The 22,545-nt window shown below is 41.7% G+C and overlaps 1 protein-coding gene across 1 annotated transcript in view; it reads left to right on the top strand.

The window, feature by feature from the left end:
* The window catches only part of pbx1a (pre-B-cell leukemia homeobox 1a), a 91,089-nt gene that overhangs the window by 65,239 nt on the left and 3,305 nt on the right, over nucleotides 1-22,545 (top strand). The window contains exons 6-11 of the mRNA XM_034703807.1: nucleotides 14,421-14,671; nucleotides 16,138-16,328; nucleotides 16,615-16,750; nucleotides 18,021-18,180; nucleotides 19,084-19,196; nucleotides 20,405-20,494. Of these exons, the coding sequence (XP_034559698.1) occupies nucleotides 14,421-14,671; nucleotides 16,138-16,328; nucleotides 16,615-16,750; nucleotides 18,021-18,180; nucleotides 19,084-19,196; nucleotides 20,405-20,494 (941 nt within the window). The remainder of the gene's footprint in view (nucleotides 1-14,420; nucleotides 14,672-16,137; nucleotides 16,329-16,614; nucleotides 16,751-18,020; nucleotides 18,181-19,083; nucleotides 19,197-20,404; nucleotides 20,495-22,545) is intronic.

Genomic DNA, 22,545 nt, shown 5'->3' with positions numbered 1-22,545 from the left:
CTGATAATGTAATCCGCTGACTGGATCCTCAGCCCACTACGCCCAGGGAGAAAAGCATGACAGGAAAAAAAACAAGAATGCAGGATGGAAATCTGAACTTTTGTGTACTGTTGCACTAACTCTACACTACCTTTTGCTAGCTCTAGCTAATTAACTTTATAAAGGAGTAATGTCCAAACAGCCTTTTGTGCTGAAATGATAACAAATCCTGCCAGTGAACATCTTTGTGTGTCAGTAACCACACACACGTGATTATTCAAAAAATGTAATCCATGTCAATATACCTCACACGCCTCACAGGGGAATCTTATTTACACGGATTTCTTTTTACTCGTTATCTTTGCACCACATACTGCACCGCACATCCACAACAAAACAGTATCATGCAAGTCCGCGGGGAGAGAGTGACAAGAATAAGTCCCTGCATCAGCAAGGTGCATTTTCATTCCCATGCAGAATTCCAGAGAGGCTCCATGGGCCCACTGTGACAACTCTGCCTCCCTGCAGGTGTGGAAATGAAACAGGGCCTATAAATAGCCTGGGCAGCTGGGAGAAGAGCACTGTAGAGCAGTGGGGGGAGGGAGGGGAAGGGAGGGGGGAGTGGAGGTCCAGCTGGGGATGCAGGTGTGTAGAGGCTGACCGACAGAATATGACTGCTGTCTCACCCAGGGGGCCACGAGAGGGAAGAGGCTGTGGAGCTGCAGCTCGATTGAGTTTGGAAAGTGGAGAACTTTTGCATTAAAATTCATATTTGTATTAGATATGACAGGAATACAGAGAAGAGCTGGACAAAAGGTCTCAAGTGTCCAATGTTTTGTGGCAACATGTGGATATTGCACAAAAATGGACCTCTTGTTTTTGTGAATATGAACACTGGTTAGTAAGTGAGTTAAAATTGTATTGCCATATGATATCATACTGTTAGGGGGATTTTAGATCAACATTTTTATATGAATAAAATCTGCTGCACTTCACTGTTAAAAAACATTTAGTCAGTTTCAGATGTTTCAATCTGTTCAAATACAAAGTTGTGCTGCTGCAAGAAACAAAAAAAAATTGACAATGAAAACATTGTAATAAAAAAATAGAGTAGTGACAGTATACACTGGGAAAAGACAAGGTTTCGCCCCATTTAACAGAAAAAAATGATTTCAAATTGGTTTGCTTCATGTAGAATTACATTAGTTTTAAAGAGATAGTGAGATTTATTCTTTAAAAAGTTCTTTAAAAATGTGGATCTATGTTTAAACTTTTCTACCTATAGCAAAGCTTAACTAATATAGAATTGTTGGAATTTCTTGAAAGAGGAAGTAAAACCCATAACAGGACTTCCCCTTCATTTCGCCACCTTAAAAATGTGGAAAATCTGCAAAGTAATAGATGCGAGGAAAATATTATGTCACCTCGACAAAACGCTATCCGGGACTACAGGCATAGTGTTGGGTCGATCCTCATTATTAACAGAATGCAGCAAATATAGATTGATTATTTCAACAACCCTTTTGTTAATGTTGTGGTTATACCAAATGCAACCGAATTACTGCAAACTAGATCCAAAAAGACAGGATTTGTAGGATATTTGGACCGAGCACACATTTGTAATCCAGTCTCCTCAAATGCTGTGATCATTCTTTTACTGTGCTGGTAAGCTACTGAGATTTAAAGGGTTAACTTTACCTGAAACAAAGAGCTAAAACTGAGAGAAGGGAGACTTGAGGAGTGTCAGGTTATATGTATTACTAACTAAATTTAGAGGCTCTGTGATGTAATGCTTACTGTATGTGATACTGTAACTACATGGCTTCTTTCTGTGGCTTTATTGAAGTAACGTGACAGTTTCAAATGTTTCTATTATCAAACTAGTTTAGCCAAAGATCTAACCTGCCCAGACACTTGGTGACACTGACTTTAAAATCAACAGACCTGATTTTTTCCCTTAAAACCAACTTCGAAGCACACCTCTCTGTTCTTTATTTAAAGGTATTTTTTGTGTGTTTTAGCATTCAGACTGAAAGCTGATGTTGCTTTCAGTGCTAAATGCTCTCTGCCACTTGGTGGATGTGACTGTAATGAATTCGCCTACCATGACATCACATGTATACCCGGTATCGACAGAGCTAACAACAAAACTGTCTGTCTTCTGATTGGTGGAAAAAGCCAAAGGTAAACAAAGGATTTGTTCAGGATTTTTAAAAGATGCTTCGTGTCTGTACAGTGTTGTCCACTCTGATTTTTGGCTATTTCAGCAAGTTTTTGTTTTTAAGTTCCACAGACTTTCTGACCTTCTCACCCAAAGAGTACTTGATGTGAGCACATGATAAGGACATTTTTTTTATGCTCTGCAGATGACTGTTCTTTTTGCCTTTTCAGACCACTCATAGTGACCTGAGTTTTAACCTACATTTTTATGACCTGAGTTGTGCTTTTGTGAAATAAATTCTATTGAACTACCGCTCAAACTCGTAAGCGCTGTGAAATGGCAATGACAGTGTAATAATCTGTGACAAAAGCATGGATTAAATGGGTCAAACATTGGCTGAATACGTCTTCACTGGTCCCCTTGTCATCCACACGTCCCTTGTTTAAATGGGATATTAGTGTGTCTGGCTCCTGCTATTGATGCCACGGGGCTGTCTGCACAGTATCGCAGTGTGCTGTGTTGCACAGAGTAGTGTTGTCTTTAGTAGTTTTTAAAGCTTCAGCTTTCATGGCCAAAAATGTTGCTTTCATTCCCGACGGATGACTCGATATGCTTTCATGTAAATGACGTCTAGCACTTGCACGCTGGTGCTTGCATTAATGCATTAATTCAGAACTATATGCTTTTTTTAGCTGGAGGCAGAATGACACACTGTCATCAAAAACACACTCCCACAGCCTGCTAACAGTCCCACTCAGACACACAGACACATATTTCAGTGGTGATTGACAGCAGGCGCTCCAGCTGACCCAGTATTCTGCTACAGTGGGACGATCCCACGGGCCTGTGATTAATGACTAGGCTTTATCCACGAGTGGGGTGGCAGGCCTGCCAGCCAGTCCACTTAGACTGCCTGGACCAATACCTCTGCTGTAAACTGACAGTCTCTCTCTTTCTCTCCCTTTCTACCTCTCTCTGCCTACATGCTCTACATTGTCATATTCATTACCACAGCTCTGCGTTTTTGTCCCAAGCTGACCCCTCTTTCTCTCTCTGTCTCTCTGTATCTCTCTGTCTCTCTCACACACGCACGCACGCACGCACGCACGCACGCACGCACGCACGCACGCACGCACACACACACACACACACACACACACACACACACACACACACACACTTACATTACTAAAGCATCACCATGAAGTCACATTTTATGCTTTAGCCCCTAAGAGTAAAGATCCCAGCAGCTCCTAATGTATAACACTAGTCAGATATTATTCTCTTTATTTCTGCATTGGGACACTTTCAGTAGAGTTGAGTAAGGTATCACATATAAGACTTCAGTTGTTATTAAAGGTGAAGTCTTGTGTTTTTTCAACCTGTTGTTGGAAACTAAGACTAACAGTCTGAGCCTGTAAGCAACAAAGCAAACACTTTTAGTAGTCCTAAATTGCTTGTCTGTAATTGCCCCTAAGGATTACAGTGTTGCCATTACTGCTATGTCTTGGCTGTAGGCCGACGCAATTTACCTGAGTGATTCTAAAATAATTTGCACGTACCTGTCATTTCTACATCTTCACATGTAAAATAAGGGCCATGATTGGAAAAAAATAACTGATATTTCCCTTTTAGTGCCTTAGCCTTTTTGTAGATTCTTTTTTTAAATGTGTTGCCTTTTTCTACCCTCAACAAACAGTCACCTGTTTCGGACACCAAGCAGAATTTGGCAATAAGAACATGTTAAGAAATACATTTCTGTTAGTGTGTGAGCTGGAGCCGGTTCCTCTAATGGACAGTGATCCCTCACAGTGATTTTTTCTTTCTCCTGACAGCGAGGGGCAGACTAAGCAGCATCACTAGTCTTTCGGAGCACCAGGCCTCAGCAAAACAGTAAAACCTCGCTGGGATTTCTGCAGTTGTGACAGTGTCCAAACAAACTGCACACGCTGCAAAACAAAGCCGATTTGACTCAGTCCGCCTTGATGGGAAGCTCCCTGATAAATGCGAGGGGAGACTGTATTTCCTGCTGGAGCAAATCTCTCAAGTGTTACAATATTAATGGGTCCTCTCAGCCTATCAAACATGTGGATGGCATCGGTCCACCTGCCAGATTCTGCAATGCAACAGTAAGGGGCACATTTAGCCATGTTTCAATGTCCAGAATATGACCAGTGAGTGACTTACATTCCTGCAGTCCTGCAGTCGTCTTGATTTATTGCTGAATTTTCACTTAGTATCAAAAAAGAACACAATATCTTTAAGTTTTTGACTTTTAGTTTGCCTTGAGAAGCAATATTAAATTGGACTGCCCAAGTCTTTCTATCCTATGTCCAATTAAAACCAAGCCAGAGTTAACATTTTAGTTTTAATAGTGGATGTAATTATTGAAGAAAATTAGCAACATTTAACACAAGTTTTTGTACTCCAATAAAGGCAAACATATTTTCTGATTTAGCATAGTGACACACATTTATGCATCATGTATGAAAATTATTTACCTTTTCAATAATACTTTTTTCCCCAGCTGCAACAAGCTGATGAAAGACTTAAAATGTTTTTGCCAGTGTGGATGTTTATCACTGTTTCAGAGAAGGTCAACTCGATTACATGTGCGGTGAGAGGTTGTCTATATTTGTCTTAATAGTTCCATACTTAATACTTCTATTTTTGAAATGCAAAAATGTGGGGGAAAAAATCAGAATCAAAATTAGAAGCAGGTTATCGACTCAAAAATTCCATATCATCCATCTCTGTTTTTCATCCTTTGTTTTTTTTTTTACTTTGGCTAGATTAAACCAGTATTTTAAATGCAACATAACAGGAAATTTCATGAGCACTTTGAACTATGCTCTAACACTTAACAGATGAAATGGCAAATCAGCTGAGAGAATAATCTGATCAGTAATTGGAAAAAGCTTCTCGTCGCAGCCTTGGACTGATTCAAAGGAAAAAAATGTGAGTTCAATCAATAATCAAAGCAGTCACCATTTCCTGCTGTAACTTAAATCCTGAAATGTCCCAGACCCACTGCATTGACAGTACACTGATATTTTTAGCTATTCCATGATTTGTCATGGGACAACAAAAGCATCCTTTGAAGTTTGGAGCGATCTGAACTTGTGGAAAGCTTCAGGGCTTCTGCTGTGTGAGGGAAACTACAGAGTCTGCCAGAGATGTAACCCGTAAAGCCTGCAAGTGAGTCTCCAAAACTATGGGAGGGAAAAACCGAAAGAATAACAGGTACACAAACATCGCTGCATTTTTTTTGCCAGCAGACATTACTTGTCTATTTATACTGTTTCTGTGTCCTCTGTAACACTTAGGTGACCTGAGAAGCACAGATACTGCACATACATAGATGCTCAGTTTGGATCTTTGTGTCTAAATATAGCTAGGACAATAGGATCATATCTATTTACAGAAGAGGCATTGGCATATGGCTAACAGTATTATCATGCCATTTAAAGCACTCAGTGACCACTTGTGCTTTATGGAGAGAAGCATTGTCATCATGGAAGATAATGCTCCCAGCGGGGGATGAAATGCATCATGGGATAATCTAAGTAACCACTCAGACTCTTTTTTAATAGTAGAGTACTGTTCAGACTGAAGCATGTGAGCTAAATGAACCAACAGCATTCCTGTGAGTGTTGCTTTTCTGTTTTATCCTGGACATAGTGTGTATGGTAAAGTTCTTCCACAGTGAGAATCTGCAAGCCAGGTTTACTATCATGTGTAAAATACGTGTTCACATGTTGTCGAGTGAAGCCGAGCATAGCCAAGCAGAACCAGCAGCGCTATTGTCTATGAGCGGCCATATGGTGGGTGTCCTTGTGTGGTAGCTTAAGGGAGCCTCTCTCCCTGAGATGAACCAATTTCATTCAGAAATGAACCTCCCCTCTCAGCCCTCATTGTTCATCAGACCCTGCCCCATCACCCACCTCAGGGATCACACAGTGCATCAGACAGCCCAGAGCAGCAACGGCAGCCCGGACATCCCAGGTAGACCTAAACAATCTCCGTCACGTGGCCTCTCTGCCTCCCCCTCGTCAAAATGCCCACCCTTGCTCGTCTCGCCTTGCTCCGTGCCTCCAGATGTGGCTTAATTTACTGCGACTCTGCTAATTGCTGTAATTAAGGATTAATTACTGTTAATTACCTTCGCATAAACTCATCACCAGTCAAAGAGCGGAGCCTTATGAAATGTGCCATGCACAGGAACACACACCGCGGGGGGACTGGAGGAGGATTGTGTTGCTGGACCTCTTGTTTCATGACTTGTCCTGGTGTGTAGGGAGGGCTTGTAGGGCAACAGTTCGGGCAGGATGCTAACTGTCATGGACCATCTCCTCCTGGCTCCAAACACTTCGCACGTCAGCTCTTTAGCAACTGCTGCCCGGGACAACATCACTATGCTGCCTGTCATTATATTAGTGGAGAGCATTCATTACCTGAAAGGAGATGACAAATTCAATATCTTAATAAAAGTCTTGCATATAACTGCAGAAATGTGTGACATTTTCAAGAGTTTTTCTTTGTCATGTATGAATCAGATACTACTAATACTAACTTTGTAAATAGGATGAGTACCAAAAAAGAGATCAGCTCCCCTCTTGTTAATTCAACAAGCTACACCTCAGCTAACCTTCCAAATATTACCAACTATTAGCAAACCTTCACTGATCAATGTACATTTTCATTTATTTGGTATTGCTATCACGACCCTCTAGCCTTGGCTGCGTTTTAAACCAAAAAACTTGTTGAGAAATCACAAATGTATCTATAAAATCTATTACTTTACCAAAACGTTGCATCAAATGTACATTCGGATTTGGGATGTTTAGTTTAGTGGCCTAAATGATGATCCATCGCCACCCTCGCTAGTCAGCGCTAGAATTACTAGTCAGTTAAATCAATTATTTTTATCATTTAGTAGTTATATTTTTGGGGGGCTTTTTTGCCTTTATGGATAGGACAGCTGAAGAGAGACAGGAAACATGGGGAATAGAGAGTGGGGGAAGACATACAGCAAATGGTCACTTTGGGGAATCGAAACAGCGACCGCTGCAACAAAGACTACAGCCTCTGTATGTGGGGCGCTTAGACCACTAGGCCACCAGCGCCCCTATTTTTATTATTGTAGGCTTGTAATGCAGGTCGTGTGTTGTGTCTAAGCTATAGCACGGCCACGAACTGGGGCTGTATTTCCAGTTATTGGTTACTGCCATAACGCTATACAGGGCTACTACCTGGATGTAAGCCAGCCAGATGACAGATGGTATCTTGTAGCAGTGGTTTGGCAGTATTATTGTAGATAAGTTGAATGTAAACTCTGTCTGGTTAAACTGGTATATAACCACTTAACTAGAGCAATGTGTAACCAGCACAGGTATGTGGATGTTAATATTCAAGGGGGACTGAATGCTGGTGGTGCTAGCTCTGCTAATGTTAGCCACAATCATCAAACCAATTTGGCATCATTTATCCACAGACTCCGTGTTTTGTGTTCAGTTGTGTTTAACAAGTTGTGCCCAGTGGTGTGGTTTTCAAAGTGTTTTCTTACCTTTTCGACTCTTTGGCTGGAAGCAATGAAAATGTTTTAGGCAGATCTTATACAGAAGTTGTGGCACTATGGTGGTAATGATTCAGTTCCCTTTGTTATACCTGATGCCCTCCATTGCTGCTGTCGTGATTACCATGGTCTCTAGATAGCTTCATCACTTGGACTTAAACACATTTTAGATCATGCTGAATCAACTGATGTTGTTTGAGGGACTGTATCATGAGCATTATCCTAGGTTTGAATTCTGGAGACCTTTTTGTGCGTCAGCTGTCTCCTTCCACCCAGACATTTTTCTGTCAAATACTATTAAAAAAAAAGCATAAAAAAACAATAAGAAATGTGATTCAACACCGAGCCCTGGCAGAGCTTTATCACAGTTTGCGTGACCTATCATAAGTGTATGTTGTGTTTTCCAGTTTCTCCTTTCAAGAAGACAGAGATGTCTTTGTCTCTTTGCTCCACAAGCTTGTGACTTCTCAGATATTCAGCCACGCTGGTCTCCAGTGCAGCCTGGAGCAGTTAAAACTGCATGAGCTGAGCATGAGTTTGATTCAGTCAAAGAAGATATGTATTTTAAGACACCTTAAGAAAGACTGACAGCCAGGGGGCTAATGTATTGCCTATTTTGAATAATGAATTATTTTAATGAAGGCTTTTAAATGGGAGTGCTGTATGTTGGTGGCAGGGCGGTGCTCTGAATGGTCTTCTCCTCTGGCGCTGGCTGCCTCATTATCAGGCCAGCCCCTCAGGCCTCAAACTGGCCTGCTTAAGCCTCTGATGATGACGATAATTACCGTTATTAGGAGTAGCTGCAGGGGGAACTTGTACTGAAAACACCAAGCTGAGTTCTTGCCTCGCTTTACCACTGCCACGACTGCTGCATGAGAAACTACGGATCGCCAGTGGAGAGAGAGAGACAGAGGGAGAGGAGCAGGGGGGGAAAAAAAGGAAGGGATGAGGGGAGCGGCCACCAAATCCGCCTAATGTGACGCCTGTCAGCTCGTCTCCCACCAGCTGTCACCTCCCAAATGCACTGGGGTTCATTTTTTTAATTGACACCTCGCTTTCCTATTCCATTTCTATTTTTCGCCTTTCATTTTCTCTCCATCACTCTCCTCCCTCCTCGCCCGCACCGTCCACATCTCCTTGTCTCCGCCTGTCCCTCCAGTATTTCTTTGGTGTTTTTCCTTGTCCTTGCTGCCCCCCCTCCCTCACAGTGTCAGACACAGCACCCCTGTTCTGCCCCCTTTCTGCGCATGATACAGGAGATAGCTGATAAAACATAAAGCTGTTTTAGTGGTACTTTATGACTATGCCCTTGTGTACTGAGGCTGTACAGCTTCCCATTATGTGGTGATGGAGAGAACAGTTTGGGCCTCAGAAAGTTTCCCAAGAGTTCATAGATACGTGACAAATCTATCTTAAGGCTCTTCTTTTCGACAATTTAAACAACATTATATTTAGTCTGTAGCTGAAGCCTTCATGCTACAGACTCAGACTTTGATTAGGTATTCCATAATAATTGCCCTTTCTTCATTACAGCCTAAATTCAATTTAATAGAAATGACCACATATACAGTAAATTGTATATAACGCAGCAAAATACTCATTTAATGTTCTGTGTAATGATGATTGCATTGCTTAGCTCTGTAGTTTTCCTCTGTTATGTGGGGCACTAAATGAAATGGCACAATGAAAACAGCACAACATTTCCATATTGGTAGAGATAAGCTTTGAACCTCAACCTTTTTCTGTTTCAAGGTATATCTGTAACACTCACATTTCAAAGCTCCTGTGATCTGCTTATGAAACAAACTGAAATTAACAATGGTGTCTCTATAAGCACACAAGACCATCATTGATTAGACTGATCATTTCTAACTTGTATTTTTAATGCTTGAACTTGCTGCTAGAGGAGGAGTAGTTGTGGGGTGAAGTGATTTACAGCATGCTCCTGAAATAGCCTTTGTTTTTATTTTCAACAGCAAATATTGTCATTGAGTGATGCATTTCACTGTTACAAGAAAGTAGGATGAGTTTCTTTATAGAAGAATATTACTAACACGTGTACAGAACCAACAAAGAGAGCAGATCTGAGTACGGGTGGCACAAAAATCGACACAAGACCAAAGTTCCTTATATGAGCTTTAAAATCTTTCATTGAACACATACTCATAGTCATAATATGTTCGATTTCACGGTCGAAAATTACCTTATGTGGTGCTTTTTTATTTTTTTTAAAAAGTCTATTATATCTGTATTCTACTATCTTAAATTTAAATTTTAGCTGCTTTTTATGGTCTTACGTAAAAGCAAAATAAATCTTAAATTTGGGACTATGATCAATTAAGATCATTATTGCATCAATGCAATTGTAACACAATGCATATTTACCTTTTTAGAAAAGTGACTTTTAACCATGTGTCCCATTTACAAGTTTTTATTAATTTATTTTATTTTATTATTTAGTCGTTCAGTTATCAGACTTTTTTCACTACTATGTTATTACAGTACATGTTTTATTCTATACACCATATTTTACTATTCCTTTAATTGTTTTACTTCCGTGTCAAAATTTCCCAGAGTTAGTGATTTTAATGGCTTTGAATCAATCTCTCTTCTTCTTCTTCTATTTCTTCTTTGAATGCTGCCTCTTCTTCTTCGTCTTCTTCTTCTTCAAATACTGCCTCTCCTTCTTCTTCTTCTTCTTCTTCTTCTTCTTCTTCTTCTTCTTCTTGCTCTTCCTCTTCTTCTCAATATGTTTGTAAATGAGGGTTGTCCCTCCGGGCTCTGTGGAGTATAAAGGTTGATTGACTCATTGATGGATTTGTTTAAGTTAAAGCATTGTGCCTCTTGACTTACTATTTAAACTGACAGTTATTGATTAAAAGTTAATTTTGTCAAAACTGAAAACGTCTTTCTGGTGAGATAACCAAAAACAGGTGTTCGATAAAGCATGTGTGGTGAAGACTTGAATCTTTCTGAATCAGCTCATTTTAAGATGATTTGAATTAAATCATCTTTTAGAATAAACTACATTTTTCTCCACACTTCATTTGGAGGCAGGATTACTTATTTCATCATATTTTTGAAAATAAAAGTCTAGATTTAATTTAGTAGAAATTACTATATACACACTTAATTAGATGTAATATATCATACAACTCACAAGGTGTTTTATGTTGTGACGATAAGATAAGTGGTGTAGTCTCCCTCCAGTGTGTGTGGGTCAGCATGAAATATACAACAGTGCTGCGTCTTATGAAGACTTTCTCATTGGTCCTGTGACACATGCAGATGAGAGCAGGATGCTGAACTCCCTCACGGAGCGGGCGAGGGAGGGAGGGAGGGAGGGGAGGGTTTGTATTAGTGATACTTGTCATGTCTGCTGTAGATCACGATGCTTTTTCAGGTTCCTAGGTTGTTGTTGTTTTGTCTCAGAATGCTGTGTGGCAGGGATGAATGGTGGTGATGTTACATTATCATGTGGCTGTCGCTTTCACTCCTGCTGACTGGTCTGTGACAGGCCCACACACACACACACACGCACACACACACACACATACACGCACACACACGGTTGTGTCAGGAGCAGGCCTGATTTATTAACTGCTGAAACCCTAGATGACGTGTGCCCACACAATCAATAGAGAGCACAGCAGCCACTCTCTGCCCCTCTCTGGGGTCATGTGATGTGGACAAGAGCTAGGAAAGGAAGGACAAACACACACACACATATATATATACACTACAGTGCTGCCAAGTGTATTGCATTACTGTATTGATGGGAAATGGATCCAGTCCAGTGCTGGCTGCAAGCTGCCAGTCAGAGGCAAGAAGGGTAAACTTTCATCATGGCTGTCAGGGACATCACTGCTGCCTTGTTTGACCGTAAATCTTCCTAATTGTGACAGAATACTTCAACATCATTAATTAAACATGTTTTCATTTAAAAGCACTCGCAGGGCACCAGGCTGGGTGCTCAGGGTCGTCTGCCAATGTGCATAGCTGTGTAGTTTTCCTGCTTGTGAGTGTGCGTGCTTATACGAGTGCTTACATTCATGCACACAGTGGATGTTTGTGTGCGTGTGTGCGTGCGTGTGTGTGTGTGTGTGTGTGTGTGTGTGTGTGTGTGTGTGCACCTTGATTCTCCCCTGTATGAGTGGGTGGCTTAATCGTCATGTTTATTTACACTCTCGTTGTCTGCAAACAGCAGGCAGTGCGGCGATGGGTGTGAGCCAGCTCTTAACGGAAGTAAAACAGCGGAAATTAATTTTGTCAATAAGCAAAACAAAGGCTTATTCTTAGAATTCCATTCATTATTCAAGGGGAAGCGGCTGGAGGATTGTTTATGATACGTATTCATTTTTTATGCATTGCCTTTTTTGGGTTTAGTGCCCCACATCTCAGGGAAGGAATTATACAAGAGCATGCACAAAGGAGAGGAGAGAAGGAGAGGAGGGAGGGATGGAGGAAGAGAGGGAGGGAGGGAGGAAGCGACAGAGTGGGGAATTGTATCCTCTCATTGTTCAATTAAGTCTGTCGGTAATGATCAAGATTAGATGATGGCCATCTTCCTTTTATAGATACTCATCTGTGACTGTCTATGGAAAAAGAGAATTGCAGAGCAGCCATGCCTTTGTGGCTGCTAGGGACAAGAAAGTGTGTATCAAAGAGGTTTTTCAGTCATTTAAAGTGTTTGGAGTGTGTGATGTGTTGTATTAGAGGTCCCTCTGCTCTGTCAGGTGATTATGTTAATGTATAGTCCACGGTTCTCGAGTTCACAAGCAGCGCTGTGATAGGCATTGAGGCCCAATCGATTTCATTGCTATTACCAAACAGAAATAAATAAAGCTGATGGCTGCGGTTAGGGGTAATTATGCTACAGCACAGTGAATTGTTTGATTTTCCTTATTAATTGTATTTATTTAATCCATTTCATGCTTTTAGTTGTGCACTCGGGGACTTGGAGGGAATGAATAAATCACTCTTAGGCTCATTAGATTCCCCCTCTGGTCGGGATGTGCCACTATTTTGTCAGAATGAAACTGGCGACTGTTATAATTTCCCGCTGGTGTGCTTCACATGAAAAATGTCCACATATTTATCTGCCAGCACTTGTGCACATGCCCCTGCACCCCCTTCCCACACACACATGCATACACGCATGTGTCTGCTCCCCCATCTGAACTCCTGACCTTTTCCAGCCGTCTGATAGCCATTGACATTTGCCTCTTGAGCTGAGCTTGCTCACGTGTTGGAGCTGATGGGAATGGATGATGTTATTGCTGGAGGAGAAAAAGAGAGGGAAAGGAAGCAGGAGGAGGTGGAGGTGGATGGAAAAGAAAAGAAGAGAAGGAGGACAGAGGTAGACAAACTCCCCAAGCGGCTGCTGGAATCCATCTGGAGCAGAAAGGTCATGGGGCGACTCAACCCTACATCCTCATTACAAAAAAGAGCCGCCGCTGTGACCGGAGACTATGGGCTTCAATATGGCTTCACTGCTCTGTCACACAACCTGTCATTTACCCTCACTGTCTTCAGTTATCTTGGAGGAGATGCAGGATGTGCTAGGATAGTATTTTTCTGTAACATTTTGATCCATTCTTGGAGTTAAGTGTGTGTGAAAAATGGCGTGAAAGCAGCGTGAGCTTTGTCTTTGTCCTTGAAGACAGTGGATGGAATGGAGGGCTGCACCTGGTCGTCTGTTCTCAGCACCTCTGAGAGAAGAAGCAGGATGCTTGGCTGCTTTACCGAGGGAGCCTTCTGGTGGCAGGAAGAGGCAGGGCAGTCTAACCAATCTCACAAGGAAGCACCTGTGTGTTTTATACTCTGAAATACAGTTACAACCATCAGCAGGATACTTTGTGTGCATGCTCTGAAAATATCTGTCTGTGTGCATGGCTGCACCCCTTCGTGTGTATAAGAGGCGGATTTTGTGGCTGTTGTTTGTTCATGTCCACCTCAGCAGGCCTGTCTTTGTTGTGTTTACACTTCACTCTCCACACCGTGGGAGCTGAGTGTCAGTTGAGAGCTGAGCGCCTGTAGGTGTGTGAAAACATGCAGGTTCAAACCCCCAAACAAGTGTAAACAGAACCTCAGTGTCAGCTGTAAAAGCATCCTTGTTGCGCTAAATTAAGATGACAGCACTATGAATACTTCACCGGTGTCCAAGGTGTGATCTAAGACTATTTAAATAATGTAATATGAATATTTAGATTTCTTGTGTCTACTTTAATGATGAAACTACTTTTTCAGCTAAAATTTTCTTATCTTGTATACTAATTTATTTGAGCAAGGTGTCTTCGCCTTTATATTCTGTGTCTGACTGTATTATGAGTTTGTTTTTCTGCTTTGATAGCATCTGACAAGATAATGAAGCCATCAGCCAGAAACTAAACACAGTCTGAGCATAAGGAGAGCAATGAAAGATGAACTCTGGTGGAAGGCTGTGTTAATTCTTTTTACATGAAATGATGGCCAGAATCGATAAAATGATGGTTTTATGGTCCCGCCTAGCTGCCAGCCTCTGTGAGGCTGCAGATTTTTATTGCACAGACTTGAACTATTAAAATGATGGCAATATCTCAGGGAGTTCACACAGTAAAGGTTCTTTCTTAGTCATAGTAAAACGCTTATACTTTGCTTTTCTGTTGTTGTAAACATCTATGTATCATTGTTTTAACATGTCCTCCCCTCTACTCTCTTCTACAGTGCTCAGTATTCGCGGTGCTCAAGAGGAGGAGCCTCCAGATCCTCAGCTGATGCGACTGGACAACATGCTGCTGGCGGAGGGCGTGGCCGGGCCGGAGAAAGGCGGCGGGTCGGCAGCTGCAGCAGCTGCAGCAGCAGCCACAGGCGGCGTCGGTGCAGACAACTCTGCAGAACACTCAGACTACCGGGCCAAGCTGACTCAGATCCGACAGATTTATCATACGGAGCTGGAGAAATATGAACAGGTGAAGGCAAGATAAGTTTAACACCTGCTTTTTTGTCAATACAAATTTATTAAGCATTGTTTGTAGCTGTTGTATGTCCTGATTTTATTTAACTGTTAATACAACAGTGCATTAACAGGATCCCTGTACAGCACATAAAACAGGAGTATCTGCCCTCTATTGGATCAGATAATGCTCCCTTCACATTGCATACTTGTAAAGGAAACCCCTGTTGCATCACAGTGCTTTGACTGCACCTTTTAGAGAGATTGTCTTTTTGAAGATTTTGTCAAAAAATGCTCCTAAAAAAATTCTTGCGACTACCCAAGTGACAACTCCAGAAAACATACAGTTTTATTTTGTCAAGCTTTTCTCTTTATTCTGCTGCTACTTAAAAAGTGTGGCATTGTTTTGAGTGAGGAAGGATCTGGATGAAAGAGAAACATGCTCTAACGTTGATTGTGTTTAAAAACTTGTACTTTCCTCTTTGTTGAGACAAAGGATATTGTGGTAATACTCTGTTGGGACTCCTGAGATTTGCCACGTACATGGTCAATTAATAGGAGTTCAGCCTGACATTTGACCTCAAACTGATTGTTAGTAACTGCTCTGCACTCCATGAGAGCCTAAATTGGAATGATGTCATATAATGGATCATATGTTTTTCTGAGAATCTGTAATGAACTATAATGTTTTTGAATTCAGTTCTCACTAGCTAACTCATGACAAGCTGAGCTTTTAGAGACAAGCAGCCATTACATCAGTCACACACCAGCTCTTTTCTTTGTCGGTCCCTCGAAAGTCAGAGCGTTCTTGGTTTGTCATCTTCTCAGAGGAAGGCTAGTCATCGCTAACTGTCACGCTCAATACACACCTGAGCTTTTTTTGTGTCACCGCGCTACGTACACCTCGCGTGCGTGTATGAGTGAGTAGTGTCTGGCGTGTGTGTGCAAGCAGAACGGCTGCTTGGTGCATCACTTTGACTGACGTAACCCCAGTGTTGACAAGCAACAGACACCTTGACTCTGAACGCAGTCATATCCAGTGACTGATTCAGACAGAGAGAGAACGAGGTAGACTGAGAGATGGAGTGAAAAGAGAGGGAGACAGTTTAAACCTCTTGAACGTTAACGGGACTGAAAGCCTGCTGTCATTTTAGATTTCTCTTCACTTGTCACATTTTCTCTGCCATTGAAGAGAAGTCTTTTTAATATTCAGAGCAGCGCGAGTATCGCTGCCTCCGCCGTGTGACTCCACCACTACGTTTATTTGGCGTGAAACATCGCACTGTGTCTGCTGCTTTAATTTAGACTATTCTTATTACCTCTAACACTGCTGCTGTTACACTGTCAGCGCTGCTTCTACGAGGCTGAGGCCTAGCAGCGAAGGTTCAGCCTCTCTAGAATCCAATTTCTTCTTTTTCTTCAGTGTGAAGCTGTCGAGCCTCCGCAGTAGTTATTCTTTCTCTGAATCCTGTCTGTCTGTGCATCCAGGCGTGCAATGAGTTCACCACCCATGTGATGAACCTGCTGAGGGAGCAGTCTCGAACACGACCCATCTCGCCCAAAGAGATTGAGCGCATGGTCAGCATCATCCACCGCAAGTTCAGCTCTATCCAGATGCAGCTGAAGCAGAGCACCTGCGAGGCCGTCATGATCCTTCGCTCACGCTTCCTCGACGCCAGGTCTGTGTGTCCTCGTGGGCAACTAAAACTAACACATTTATCATCTGGTCTTGATACATTGTGCTCCAAAGTGCTCTTTGTTTTTGCTTAATTTCTTCCATTTCAGATTCTGCTGTGTTCCTGAGTATTTCTCTGTTTGTTACTTTTTTTTCTAAAGGTGTTTTAATAGCTTTAATAATTGCCCTCTTCTGTCAGACAAACTAGAATATTCTGTAGAGGTGTAAGAGAAGAATTGAGCTTTTCACATCAAAAATGTTCATTCTCCTTTCTTTTTCTTTCTCTACAGACGAAAGCGGAGGAACTTCAACAAACAGGCAACAGAGATCTTAAATGAGTACTTCTACTCCCACCTCAGTAATCCTTATCCCAGTGAGGAGGCCAAAGAAGAGCTGGCCAAGAAGTGCAGTATCACAGTGTCACAGGTACCCAAAATACACAAAGATTGTGCCATGTATTGTTTAAATGATTTGATTTAAATTGATTGTAGAAAGGGGGGTTGATGATGTCTGTTCTATATATCATGTTGGATTCAGAAAGTCAGAAAGTTGTCAAAGGACAGGTTTACACTCCAAAAATCGACTCTGACTCAAGAGAATCTGAATTAAAAATCACTTCATACCAGAAACATGTTTTAAATTACACTGTATACTACATCTGCTTTCTGATGTATACAAAAGTATATATCATAACTGAGTTTGGATTTTATTTGACTGTATTTTTAAAATAACCTTCCTAACAGGAAAAGCATTGTTATTGATATGTTAAATTATCGAAGCTTTCTGTGCAAGGAAATAAGAAGGAAGACACTGCGGCAGCCGATCTATGGCAAGCCAAAAGGGACACAAATTACTGAAGACTAAATTAGAACACAATTTAAATAATCACTCATGGGGATTAGCAATCAATGCTGACAGCCCTACGGGTATCATGTAACAGTATGCTTCACATGTATGTACTCCTGAAATGTCAGCAATTTCAGGACCCCCTGCCCCTGAAATTTTCCAAAGTTGTTACACTTGTCGCTAAGGAGCCAGGACATGAAGTTAAAAGGACATTGTGGTTGTCACCATATAATGTTTACAACATATCCAAGATACCAGGGGATGCCACAAAGTTTAATGTAATGATAGTTGTTCTTCCTTTTTGTCAGTGCTAAGTTAACAGATATACTAAATGTATCAACAACAAAACATGCTGTCAAATAGAAAAGAGTATGGAGCAGCTTCATCATGCCAGGAGACTGTGCCTGTCACATGATATAAACATCACCACCTCCTGCCACTTGCTTGCAGGGAATGTTCCTGCCTCTTACCTGCAGTGTTCACATCGGGGGGCTGGCAGGAAAAAGGTCTGGGTCAAGTCAGGGGGAAAATTCTGCTGTGTATGTTCACACATGCAGCCCTGCCTAAAAATAATAGGAAGTTGTCAGAAGTTTAGTGCATGTGGGAATAGAGCAACAGATTACTGGCTGCAAAAACAACAACACTTTTGTAACCATTTATTTTTTTATCATATGTGAAAAGCTGTAACTATCTGAATAGTAGCATCTGCCTCAAGTTTATAAGTCTATTTAGGAACCAATTATGTCACAGCAGTCACAAAAACTAGTGCCTAACATATTTGCCAAAAATGTGCAAATACATATGTTAAATGTCTAACAATGCAGCTATCTTATTTTGTCATTTCTGTCAGGTATCAAACTGGTTTGGGAACAAGAGAATCCGATACAAGAAAAACATTGGCAAGTTCCAGGAAGAGGCCAACATGTACGCAGCGAGGACCGCAGTCAACGCCACCAGTGTCTCTGCTCAGGGCAGCCAGGCCAACTCGCCGTCAACTCCTAATTCAGCAGGTGAGCCAAACCACAAAGTCATCACAGTGATTTTTTAAAAGAAGCTCTGGATATGCAGAAAGTAAAGAATAGTCTTTAAACAACAGAGCAGACACAGATTATTGCTCTCATACCTGAGCCTAAACTCAAGAATTCAGTCTCTGGTATGGTTTGATTCAGACTAACAGAAAGCCTGTCCTCTACTCAACTAACCTGGAAACATGATGTGGCTTCTTGCTCATTTTTTCTCCTTCATTTCTTCCTTGTCCATCTGACTCTCTCACTCATTTTCTCTCTCTCTGTCTCTGTTATTGACCTCTTGGTCTCGTGGACGTTAATTTTTTCCTGCCTCTTGTCCGGTTGACCTTGTGCATGCCATTAAGCTGCTGAGAGGGCATGCCGAGTCTTCTGTCATATAGAGACGCCGCCACTGTATTGGATTAGGACCGGGTGTTGAAATCAAGTTACGCCATGCTTCTCTTTACATCTGGGGAGCTGGGGTCCATTAAAGGACGAAGACATTCTTTGGGTCTTCCTGCAGATCAATTATTACTTCCTTAATGAAACACTAGCAGCACGGACATTTAACAGCAACACAATCCATAAAGCTTGTTTAAACTGGACTTAAACAGTTTTATGATGATTATCTGTCTCGTGGTTCTTGTTGGAGGATTTTTCCTCTTAAATTATGCTCCAGTGACATTTTAATATGCTTCTCTAGAGTGCAGGTTTATAGGAAAAGCTTCCTTTTGCCCTCCCAAACTAACCCTTTTAATGCACTTTTTGCTTGTGCATGATCATTTTAACTCCTTTTTATCTTCCTCTCCTCCTCCCTTTCTTTGCTCTCTCTCCTCTCCTCTCCTCTCCTCTCCTTGTCCTGCTCTCTCGCTCTCTTTCTTCTTATCTGCCTCTGTGTATTCTCAGGTTCTGCTGGCTCTTTTAACATGTCAAACTCCGGAGACTTGTTCATGAGTGTGCAGTCCCTCAATGGGGACTCATACCAAGGGGGGCAGGTTGGGGCCAACATACAATCCCAGGTGCGTGTCCTACAAGAGCCAAAGGTTGCAACATCTTAAGATTGCATATCAAATTGTTCAACCACTGTCCAGTCTGGATGTGCAGCACTAAATTGACCTACACAGTGTAGCAGAGGTTACTCTTAGCCTGGAGCTCTTCTTTAATGTGGAAGCTATTGTCAAGCCTCAGTTGAATAGACAACTGCAGACAGTTTTGGAAACGGTGCAACGCTCATCAGTGCTCCTGACAAGAGTTCACATAGCCACCGGTGCACTGCGGCTCCCTGACCTTGCCCCAGTGGACAGTGATGACCAGCGCAGTGTGTTGCTGAGTGTTACAACTCTCACCACAGATTAAGGAATCACCACCCGTGGTGATGCTCTCCTCACTCTGGCAACATTTCTCCATTCACCCCCTCAACACCGACCCCCTTTTCTGTTCACATCAGCTCTCCAAACGCTTTAGGTCTTCATGAATATGCAAAAACAAAAAAAACACGCCCTTATAGGAGGTAAAGAGGTCTACAAGGTCGGCCTTTAATTAGTGAAACTCATGTTTCTTTGAAAGGGGTCTTTTTTCTGAACATATCAGACATGTCCTCGCTCTCAGGGCTGCACAATTAAAAGAAAGCAAAAGAGAAAAGTTGGAGTAAATTGGCCTCCTGAGTAGACAGGTCTTATTTGTTGTGGAATCCATATGGCAGGTGTGTTTTCATGCATATCCAGGCGATCTGCTCTGCCAAAAGCTACAGTGTATCCTTCTCAAGTGAATCTGTGAATAATTTGCTACTGGAGGTAACTTTTCAGAACTAAATAATGTAACAACTCAGTTGTTATAATATTTAATTTGGCAGCATATTCGGCTAAAAACCTTCTCTGTGTCTGCATCTACGGTAGAAATGAGCCTAATTTGTTGCAACATTTAAAAAAGAAGTCGTGAAGTATTGTTTTCATGTCTGATTTTGATTTATGGTTTACCCACAAGTACATAAACATCCATAATTAGATACTTGAAAGCTTTTTGTTTCTTGTATTTCTGTCATTTTGCAACCTCTGTTATCAAGCCTGTAATAGCAGCCAAATCATCCTGATTCACTGTTTGTAACCTTTTCCAGTTTGTGCTACCCTTTCACTATCAGACTGACCTTTCCTTGTGCCTGGCTGTCTTTGTTATCCCAAGCTTTTGTCTGACCAGGCCTTCTTTTGTCTGTGTGTCCCCGCTGTTCCAGGTGGATACTCTTCGCCATGTTATCAGCCAGACCGGAGGATACAGTGACAGCCTCGCAGCCAGCCAGATGTACAGTCCACAGGGCATCAACGTAAGACCTGTAAACAATCTTCCTCTGTCCATCTCTATGTTGTCTGTGCTGTCTTGTTTTGAACTGATCCCCCAGTTGCAGGATGTGTGTAACATTGTGTAATTCTGTGTGCACACGCTGGGATGCCACTTAGCAGAGTTTGCAGGGGTTGGGCTGTTGTCCAACCAGTTGCCCCCGCCTCCCTCCCTCTTCCTGCTCCAGTCGTGCCCTAGGTGGCAGGCAATGAGGCAGCTACCGGGCTGAGGAGCTGGACACGCTCCTAGTCTGTCGAAGGATATTAGCGTTAGCGAGACACCTGCAGTCGACAGCAACAAGGACACAGGTGTCATCTTTCCCCCAAACGCTGCTCTCACATTGGCACCAAAGGACAAATCATACCTCCTGCCCCCCCTTCAATAAAATAAAAAAGTTCCCAGTCGCTTATTCTTGAAATAACTCTTTAACTAGGCTGTCAAAGGCGGGGCCAGTTATCTCGTTCTCTCCGCCAGGCCGGGCCAGGCTGGCAGGGCGGGACAAGCAAACACTGGAGGCAGTGCGTTAGCATGTAGATCTATAGCGACAGGCTGTGCGGGGCTGAGCAGAATCAATACGACAGTCACAGGGACAGAGAGAGCGCGGCTCTGGGCTAACAGTCCAAGCACATTGGTCAGATCATTCATCCACAGGGACAGCAGCACTGACAGCACGCCCTGCAACACCTCTCGTGCCAAAATAAGTACACGGATGCATCAACTCAGTTACAGACGACAACAGGCTCAGCTGGAGATTAAGCATATTTTCAAATGCAAAAATGAAATTAATCTTCACACTATTTTCATTTAGTCCCTATGTGTGCCTCACATGTGTAATGAATACATTGGAATCACAAGGCTAAGCAGCAAACACTCTTAAAGTAAGTTATTTAGTGATCTCTAAAAAAGGCAAGAGGAGGTTACATAAAACTTAACAGTTTTCTGAAGTATTCCCAACATCTTTTAAGACTCTTCACATTTATTAGATAATATATTTTCTGATTGCTTCACTGCTTTATTGATTACTTATTGCATACTTATATTTTCACAGGTTTTTTTCAGATCTCATTCAGATGGTTATAAAACTTTAACAATTCTGCACACCCCTTTAGAACAGTTGCATATGATGTTAAACATCTTTCTGATTTCTTCAAGAGTACTTTTTTTCCTAGAGAACAAATAGCTGTGTTATCTAACTGTTATTTTGATCCTTAAAAGAGTGGTCATTTTTTTAATTTTTTAATTTAAATTTTGATTAGGCAGGAAAGCCTTGTTGAGATTTAAAATCTGTTTAATAAGAGCGTCCTTGTTAAGATCATCAGCAGCACATTTTAACAAAGTAACAGATAAACAACACAGAATGATTACAAACTCAGGTCAACATATCCTGGATCACATAACAAATTATCACCAGTCAAAGCAACTCCAATTTTATGCATCTTCCTCCAATGCTTCAGTGTAAAACATTTAAAGAGACCAGCTCCTTAAGACCAAAATCCTTTTCAAGACACACTCTTGGAACTGAATGCAAAAATAAGTTCAGTAAATGGGTCGCAGGGCTAAGACTGTAGCTGCCAGCATTTTTCAAATGAGCAGAATGACATAAATAAGAGGGAAGCAATTTCAGTATTGTCTTTTAAATAAAGACACCCCAATGATTAAGTCTAAGGGGCGATGCAGGCCAGACGATGCAGGGAGAAGTGATGAGTTGGGGTCTGAGACTTTTACTGAACCTCAATGCTCCATGGTATATGCAATCCATAGAATGAAGGCAGTGAGAAGTGGCAAATGTTACCATAGGCAATCAGGGGGACATACAGCAGCAACAAGTCTTTTCTTACATGACTTGCGTCTAAAATAAAAAAACACAGCAGCAGCTTCAACTCTTTACAAGTTGTTATATTAAGCTAAAAAGACGGTCAATCATTGATTAAGAACACCAGTTATCTATTAGAAGATTAATACTCTGGTAGTAGTTTTTAAATCAATGTTTTTTTTCTGTATTATGATTTAAGATCTATTTTAACTCACTTAACACAC

The sequence above is a fragment of the Notolabrus celidotus genome, chromosome 15, assembly GCF_009762535.1.
Source record: "Notolabrus celidotus isolate fNotCel1 chromosome 15, fNotCel1.pri, whole genome shotgun sequence".
NCBI lineage: Eukaryota > Metazoa > Chordata > Actinopteri > Labriformes > Labridae > Notolabrus > Notolabrus celidotus.
Note: the sequence above shows the minus strand (reverse complement) of the source record. Positions and strands in the feature narration are given on the sequence as shown.